The following is a 9,023-nucleotide window of genomic DNA, read 5'->3' as shown; positions in this document are numbered from 1 at the left end:
ATAAGGGTTGGAGAGGGAGCCAGACAATAAATTCACTTTTTTTCCCTACAGAACTTCTGTAACATCAGCTACGTGATTACAGTCCTCATAATGTCTTTTAAAAAAACAAACAAACCATATCCACTCTACCATTATGTAGGGATGCTTTTTGGAAATGAGCTGCTTCACCAGAGCAGAATTGAGGGTGAGGAGGAGGAGGAGGAAGATCAGTACTGTTTAGTTCCTTCCCATGAGTCTTGGATGATGAACTCAGCTTCCTAACTATTCAGCAGAAGCCCCTGATGCTTCTCCCCAGTCCCACTCCTCCTCCTCCTAAGTAAAATGTGTTCATTTATTTTAGGCAACTTCTTGTCTCTGTTAAACACCTACCTAACTCATTTACTACCCCCCTTTTTTAATTTAAAGAAAAAAGTTTTTTTAAAAAAATAGCTGAAAGTGTAAATGATGTTTCATAGAACCTTCTTACCGTTTTAGGGGTTACGGAAGAGAATCGATTGCTTTGTAATTATTGAAGATTGACTTCCAAACCTTCTCCCCCCCCCCTTTTCTTTTCTTACCTTGCACGCACTTCAGTGCCTTTAGGTATATCTTGTGGGCTTTTTTAAAAAACAAAAAAGAAGACTCTGAATTCTGTATATTTGTTTTCTAGCAGGTCAAAAATTATGGAGGGTCATGGGAGATTCAGGGGGGTCACGACTGTGAACTGAATATTATGCTACAGTACATTAAAAAAAATTGGTCACTGAAAAAGTCTCAGGTTAACTCATTTCACTGTACTGATAATGCAATTAAAAACTTCTAGTGGTTTAACCCCTCTCCGGACCTGGTCTTAATTGAAATTAATCCCTGGTGCTTTGATTTTACCGTTGCTCCTTCCTTCCACAGAGAGAGGGGGAGCGAGAAAGAAATATCCTGTCATTGCTTTTCATGAGGCTGCGATGCCAGCTGCAGTTTTGCGAAAGAGCTTTCTTTAAAGTCCTGTATCTCAGCAAAAAATTGCGAGCAATAAAACTTGCAAATCTGGACGTGGCAGTTCAGAGGCAATACACTTCTTTGCCATCCCAGGGTGGCTGCAAACGGGCCAGGACTGTAAAACGATACCTTGCCACCTGCTTTGTCCTGTGAACTAACCCAGCTCATCATTTGTGGCTTTGGCTGAGTAATAAACCCTGTCCTGACGTCGAAGGAAGTCTCAAAAAGGAAACGTGTAATTTGGAGCTAAACCTGGCTCATGGAGAACATCCGTGTGGCACCCAAGCGGCTTTGCAGAGGGCTCCCACCTCTTTGTGGGCCTGTCACCTCTGATTGAGTCCTCCTGTCTGGGGTAGGAAGTATTTTATTATTTAAGGCTCACTAATACTAAAGGCTTTATTTTCCAGCAAGGGAAAAACAGAGCCAAGAGACATCTAAGTGGGCAAAATCTCTCAAGAGGGGACCCCCTTGCTCCCTCCAATCCATGATTTTGTCCTGTCTGTGATTATGTGTCTTTTAAATCATGACGGTCCCAGTGTAGGCATTTGCTCCCAGTATGCATCCCCCCCCTCTTTTTCCACTTAAGGAGTCCTTCTGGGTCAGATCAAACGTCCATCAAGTGCACTCCCCTGTTTGCCACAATGGCTAGAAAAATCGCCGTCATGTGCCCACCAGCAGGGCATGAGGGCAACTGTACACACACACACACACACACACACACACACACACACACACACACACTCCAGGATTCTCCACATGCAGCCTCTGAAAACAGAAGACCCAGGTAGACACCCTCTGTCATAGCTGCCTTGCTTTTATGGATCATACGTAAGCTGCCCTGGGAGCCATTTTGGCCAAAGAGAGCAAAAATTAATGTAGATAAACGAATAAATGTAACTCATAGACTACCTTTCTCTACAACTTTGAGCACTGCAACCACAAAGTCATTCCAGTCTTTGCAACTCCCAATTAGGGAGATCCTTCTAAGGTAGCCAGATGGGGACAAAAAGACGACAGTGTTCCTGCACTTTTAGAACAGGTAATTCCAGCCTGTGCAGTCCTCGCTTCACACCACACCTGCCGAAAATTCCTTTCTCAGCTGTTAAAAGGTGCAGGAGCCCTTTGGCAATGTGTCTTTCCAAGACGCTTTCGCAATTTATCCGCCAAAGCTTCTTGGAATTTGTACCTGCTCTGGTTCCCAAAGTAGATCCAATGAAATGCCCCACCCCCACCCATTCCACGCACCCCCCCTCCATTTGGGAAATGTGTGGGGACTGCACTGCAGGGGTGTAGGGCAGGGCCTTTGCTGAGGATTCGGTGATCCACATTTTCACCCACACATCTCCAAACAAAACCCCATTTCCAGAAAAGGGTTCCTGATGTACATAATTTATTTCACACGCAGGTTCTGTGGTCCCATTCCTGCTTAAATGCCCATGAAACCAAAACCTCTGCCTGTTTTCATGGACAAAACGCCTTCCACTGGAGGGGTAAAAAGGGAGACCTGCGCTTTCCCACCCCGCTCTTGATTTCAAAGTTCAGCCATGCTGGCATTGTCATGGCTTTCAAGGCAGCCATTTATATATATAAAATAAACACACAGACCCCTTGTCCTTGTGCAATGGAAGAGAGAAGACAGGTGTCTCCCAGCCACGAAGAAGCTCCTTTTGCTGGCCAAAATTCCTTCTCTAGCCTGCAAAGTCCACAGCAGCTGGTAGGGGGGGGCAGTCTAGAAAGAGAACGCTGAGAGTTTTCCGCCCGCCTCAGATTTTCTCCACGTAGTTCCACGGGAACAAACCTTCTTTGCCACGGATGCGGCCCTGCCACCAGCCAGAAGGGTCTGCAAACAGGCGGAATAAGAGGCAGGAGCTTAGATATTGGAAGAGCTCTGCTGCACCAGACCGGAAGTCAGTCCCGTACAGCTCCCTAATGTCCCAGAAGGAGCCAGCAGATGACACCAGAAGCAGAACATTCACACTCCCACCTGCTGCTTATTGCACCTGGTACTCAGCTAGACTGCCCCTGCACACAGAGGTTCCACCTGCCTCCGAGAGCTTACAATAGGGATAACAAACATGAGGAGCTCCAAATGTTTTTGGGCCATAGTTCCCATCACCTCCACTTAACGCAGGGGCAGGGATGATAGAAACTGTAGCCAATCATCATCTACAATTGATAGATCCAGCCAGGCACCAGGCATTCATTACTGCGGAAGCCACATTTTGTGAACCTTCTGTCTGAGATTAGACAGCCCCCACTGTCTCAAAAAGTCGCCTTTAAAAAATTTTCAGCAGGCATTTAAAGTCATTTCTGATCTTCTCTCCTATTAAGTTTATTGCACAACACCTGTAATTGATAGAAATGTAGAGCTGGAAGGCACCCAAAGGGTCATCTATTCCAACCCCCGGCAATTAAGTGGCATACAAATTGTTGAAGTAAACGAAAAAGCCAGGGCTGGCTAATGTGGTGACCTCCGGATCTCTAAGAAAAATAAAGGTAAAGGGACCCCTGACCATTAGGTCCAGTCGTGACCGACTCTGGGGTCGCGGCGCTCATCTCGCGTTATTGCCCGAGGGAGCTGCCGTACAGCTTCCAGGTAATGTGGCCAGCATGACAAAGCCGCTTCTGGCGAAACCAGAGCAGCACATGGAAACGCCGTTTACCTTCCCACTGTAGCGGTTCCTATTTATCTACTTGCATTTTGACGTGCTTTCGAACTGCTAGGTTGGCAGAAGCTGGGACTGAGCAACAGGAGCTCACCCCGTCGCGGGGATTCGAACCGCCAACCTTCTGATCAGCAAGCCCTAGGCTCAGTGGTTTAACCCACAGCGCCACCTGCGTCCCCCTAAGAAAAATGGATAGATCTTATTTAAAAAATACAGGAGTGGGTCCGTCTCATCTGCCATCTTGTTTCTGGATGTGGCTCTGAGCTAGACTGCTCCTGAACCTGGAGGCTCCAGTAGTTATCATGGACAACAGCCGCTGAACTCAGCCGCTGAACCTAGGGCTTGGGCAGGGAAACGGTACATTCAACACATACACTGCACCAAGAAAAGACCCCTGAAAGCTTACCTTCCTTGATTATTTCAATGAACTCGTTGGCATTGAAGCTGAGCTCATCTGTGTCTTGAGCGTCGTAGGCATACAGGGCCCTGCACCGGGGGAGGCATGGCTGAGGTTTCGGTTTCGGTTTGGGCTTGGCGCGGCCTCCTCCCGGGATGGGCTTGGCTTCCTTGGACAGGCGCCTCTGGAGGCTGGAGAGAAAAGAGGTCAGAGTCTGGATTGGAGCAAACGGAAGTTCTCCTTTCCCACCTTATTCTGCTGGAATGATCTGCGACATCCCAACCTTGGCCAGAAAGAAAATTCCTCTTCCAAAGCTGGTGGGGTGGGGGGGAGAGCCTTTGGCCCTCCAGACGTGATTGAACTACAACTCCTGAGAACATAAGAAGAGCCTTCCGGATCAGGCCACCATCCTGTTCTCACGGTGGCCAAATGCCCTTTAGAATTTAGGAATCTCGATAGACTGCCTCTGGACCTGGAGGTTCCATAAGGACCTAAGAGCAACTTGGAAATCTGGATTAGGCTAAAGGGACCACATATAGTCCAACCTCCTTCAGACCCATCAACAAGATTATGACACAGCTGCAGGTTTCCTGGCCAAAACGAGAGTCCTTAATACAATGAAATACGCAAGTTAATGGACTGTTTATTGTTTAAGCTGGCTCCTTTCATGGCCCAGCAAGTAAGGAAACACAGAAAAGACCTGAGCTACGTAGCAAAGTGCTGAGCTTGTAAGGCAATATGCTTTCTGGTTTTGGAGTGTTGTGTTTTTTGCAGCCTACTGGTCACCTTAAAACTGTTTTGGCAAAGCTCAAAGGAGTTGAAGGCAATGAGCATGAAAATCAGAGAAGGAAGGAAAGTCCTAAGAGAAGATTTAGTTCTGTAATCCAGAGGGCGGGAGAGAGAAGCAAAGTCTCGGTCTGGCACCAGGAAGGTGCGACCTCAAACTACAGTCTACTCAGCTCGCTCACCCAGCCACGCCTTGGTCCGGGACGTTCATAAAATCCAGGTTGAGTTGAGTCGGCAGGACTTTGGCCCTGGGGCTGGCCCCTTGGCGGGGCAAACTGGGCTGCTCCATGCTGACCTGCTTGGTCATCGAAAGGCGCTGCTGGTAGGGGGGCCTGGTCCCCACACCGCCACCCCCGCGGTTGCCCCACTTTGACCCTGCCGGGGGGGGGGAAGAAAAGTGAGAGAGTGGGTTGCCGTTTGGTTGGTTGGTTATTTCATAAAATCCACGCACCGCTTGATTGTAAACAACCATCAAAGCTTGTTCACAAAACAATAAAATTGTTAAGGATGTACTGTACAATGATGCTTTAAAACATGCAGAAAGTTGCAACCACCAAAAACAGATCAAAGTTCCTGAGCACGTTAATTATTATCATTATTGTACTATTTATACCCCGCCCATCTAGCTGGGTTGCTCATTTTTAACCACCACCCCCCTCCACCCCAAATGTTTCGGGTGTTAGGAGGACCTTGAGTCTGCTCCCCATCTTCCTGAATTCTTGAGCATCCGCTCTGGAATATCCTCAGAGCAAACAGCCAAAGCATCCCCTGTAACACAGCCTTCCCCAAACAGCTGCCCTTCAGATGCTAGTGGGGCTCTTGGCAGCCAGCAGGACCAATGGTCAGAGACGGTAATGGAAGCTGTAGTTTAGCCTGATCTGGAGGAAGCGCCAGGTTGACCTGGGCTGTTCTACAAGTGAAACTCGGAAAATTAGAATATCGTCGAAAAGTGCATTGAGAGACCTGGTATGAACAGAGACATAGGATTCTTATCTCATTATACATGATCAAGCTTTCTTTAGCACCTCAGCCCTTGCTTTTTCCTGCAAGACCAATTGCAGTAATTAACAGTCGTTAACAGTCATCAACAGGTTTACCACTCCTACCAGCCCATCACCCATTCCCATCACACACACACACCCCACCCTCTGACTATACATAAGGGTCTGGTGACTTCTGTTTCAGTGTATCTGAAGAAGTGTGCATGCACACGAAAGCTCATACCTATGACAAACTTAGTTGGTCTCTAAGGTGCTACTGGAAGGATTTTTTATTTTTATTTTGACTGCGTCAGACCAACACGGCTACCTACCTGCATTTATTTCAGTAATGCAACTTAAAAGGTAAAACCAATATATGAGATAGATGCATGACACACAAAGCAAGATATGTCAAGCCTTTATTTGTTGTAATTGTAATTATTTGTCGTTAGGCGGGTCAATTATAAATGGAATGGAATTAATGAAATGTAATAGTGATGTTTATTTTTGTATTATTGTAACTATTTGTTTTATTACTGTGGAATTTCCAAAAGAAAGCATTTGTAAAAATTAAAAAAATTAAAAATACTAAGTTGCATTACTGAAATAAATGCACTTTTCAACGATATTCTAATTTCCCAAGTTTCACCTGTAGCTTGGCATACAATAAAGGTGTCTTCTCCTGAGGTTGTCTGGGAGGGTCTCGGGAAGAAAACACCCTTCTAGGATCCAGGCAGCGCTCCTAACCTGGCCTTTTTTTAAATCGGGAGCTGCCTGAAATTGAACCCAGGACATCCAGCACGCCAAGGCTGGGAAGAGGCCACAAGTGGGACTCTGGGAGAATCCCCCTCCCCATCTGGCCTGATCCCCGGAAGAGGATATGATGCAGAACAGGATGAACCAACAGAATGGCCTCATACAAGGATACAGAATGGGATCTTAAAAGGACATCCAGCCCAACCCCCTATTGCCAGTAGCTTCTCATGTTCTTGGAAGCCCATGGGGGGGATTGAATTCCTCCAATCCTGCCTCTATTCCCCATCTTAGACAAGACCTCCCCCCACCGCAAGGAAAACATTTTTTACCTGTTGTGTTCGGGGCATTCCAGCCAGGTGAGGCTCCCCTTCCCAGGCTGCGACTCTTCCTGGTGTCTTTCCGGGTAGGTCCTGAAATCAGAGGGTCCCACCGTCAGCTATCCGAGGGGAGCTGGCCCTGATCCCCTAGAAACCCACCCAGCATGGGGGAGCAGCCCTTAAAGGTGCCTCAGTTCCATCCGACTCAAAAGCTCGCTGGAGGGCAATCCACACCCCAAAAGACCTTGAGCCGGCAGATGTTGCATCCCGATATCATCAACGCAAAATGGGAGATATAGGGTTGAAATAACGCATTTGAAATACGAGTTCCAAAGGTTTCTGGTGGGTCACTTAATAAGAGTGTGTTTTGCAAAGGCACAATGCTATAAATTGTGGGGGAATACAGGTTTTCAGAATGTATTTTGGGGTTCTCTGGGGGAAATTTAAAGGACATAAATAAAATAACTAAAGGACTGTCTTGTTGACTTAGATCCATTAAGTAATATCTTGATCAGGGTCTATGGCTATTCCCTCCCCTCCGCAGGTCCTCTCCTCTTGGGAACAATAACCTTCACCCCGCAAAATCTCCCCAGACTCACGGGCGTTGCGGGGCAAGCCAGGCCCGATGCTGACGACCAGCACTTTGCCGTTGTTGCGCAGGAGAGTCAAGTCCCCCTGGCAGATCTGGAACTGGATCTGACGGGATCCGGCGGCCCCCCAGGGGCCCCACCCGTCTTTCTTTACCTTGAACTCCAGCCTGGGGCACCGGAGAGAAAAACACAGAAATAGAGAGAGGGAGAGATGAGAAAACAATATATACCCTGTTTCTCATATTTTAAGGCATCCCCATAAAATAAGCCATAGCAGGATTTTTAAGCATTCAAGGAATATAAGCCATACCCCGAAAATAAGACATAGTGATAGGAGCAGCAGCAATGCCGGCCGCGGCAGCAGGAGGAGGAAAAAAATAAGACATCCCTTGAAAATAAGCCATAGTGTGTTTTTTTGAGGAAAAAATAAATATAAGACGTGTCTTATAATATGAGAAACACGGTATTAAAAGATAGCAGTCACTGGGTGACCTCGGACCACCCGCTATATTTCATCCTAACCTACCTCACAGGGTTGTTTGTGAGGATAATGGGGGGGGGATAACATGGGGGTGGGTTTGCATGAACAGCACACGTCACCCTGAATTCCTTTGGAGAAAGGGTAGGATTAAAAAACGTTAAATAAATAAATAAAAACCAAATTTGCTTGTTTATTACATTATATTATCTCACCCAAGCGCCTTGTTTACATTGTTTATTACTATGTGTGTGTGTGTCTGTGTAATAAATAAAAAAAACTTTTTTTAAAAAAACAACAAAATCCTCGAAGTGATTTACAATATACCATCAAATGCTACAATTTCAATAATACAAATACTGAATAAAACATTAACGGAACTGACTTACAGCCTATTCCTTAATCATTTTACATGAAAGTCTGACTGTAATGGAATTTACTTCTCATGGTTAAAAGTGTGCTTAGAATCACCATGGACCACAGGCTAAGAATACACACAGTCATAGTTGGAGCAGTAGCAATGAGTTCCTCTGGCCCATATTCCATTTGCAGGGCTTATTTCGAACAATCCCTCTCCTGGATCAAACGGAATGTTTGTATTTTAATCCCTCCCTCCCTCCCTCCAAGGAGTTAAAAGTAGACCCCCCCAACCTTTCTGCATCACCCAGAAAAGCAGTTGCGGGTCTTCAGTGGTGGGTTGTCATAGTTCCACAGAAACCTCCACACCCAGGCACAGTCTATCTTAGAGCCCCATAAGCAAAACCCACAGGTGAGGGCTCCCTCTCACCTTTGTGCTGTCATTCTCGGAGGCTCCCCGCTGAAAGTGGAGACTCGGGCGACCTGGCCCCACCTTGTCCAAACCCACAGGACCAATACTTTCAAGAGAGCTGTGCAGCTACTCACTGGTTGCTGAACTTGACTGGCAGCTGCTTCTGGGTCCTCTCCTCATAGCGCTTGTAGAGCAGGCTCAGAAGCTCCGTCTTGAAGATGGACTCCAGGACGCTGTCGTATTGGGGCTCGTGGATGATGATGAAGTCGTCCTGCAAGGTGCTTGGGCGAGAGAATACAGGGGAGAGAGAGA

The 9,023-nt window shown here is 46.8% G+C and overlaps 1 protein-coding gene across 1 annotated transcript in view; it reads right to left on the bottom strand.

Annotated features, from left to right (window-relative positions):
- Positions 1-103: 103 nt before the first annotated feature.
- Positions 104-9,023, bottom strand: part of LOC118076294 (unconventional myosin-Ie) — a 44,606-nt gene continuing 35,686 nt past the window's right edge. Inside the window, exons 23-28 of the mRNA XM_035098944.2 lie at positions 8,846-8,992; positions 7,474-7,631; positions 6,887-6,967; positions 5,004-5,196; positions 4,045-4,226; positions 104-2,812 (exon numbers count right to left, since the gene is read on the bottom strand). Of these exons, the coding sequence (XP_034954835.2) occupies positions 2,736-2,812; positions 4,045-4,226; positions 5,004-5,196; positions 6,887-6,967; positions 7,474-7,631; positions 8,846-8,992 (838 nt within the window). The 3' untranslated portion in view covers positions 104-2,735. The remainder of the gene's footprint in view (positions 2,813-4,044; positions 4,227-5,003; positions 5,197-6,886; positions 6,968-7,473; positions 7,632-8,845; positions 8,993-9,023) is intronic.

This window comes from Zootoca vivipara, chromosome 17 (genome assembly GCF_963506605.1).
Source record: "Zootoca vivipara chromosome 17, rZooViv1.1, whole genome shotgun sequence".
Lineage (NCBI taxonomy): Eukaryota > Metazoa > Chordata > Lepidosauria > Squamata > Lacertidae > Zootoca > Zootoca vivipara.
Note: the sequence above shows the minus strand (reverse complement) of the source record. Positions and strands in the feature narration are given on the sequence as shown.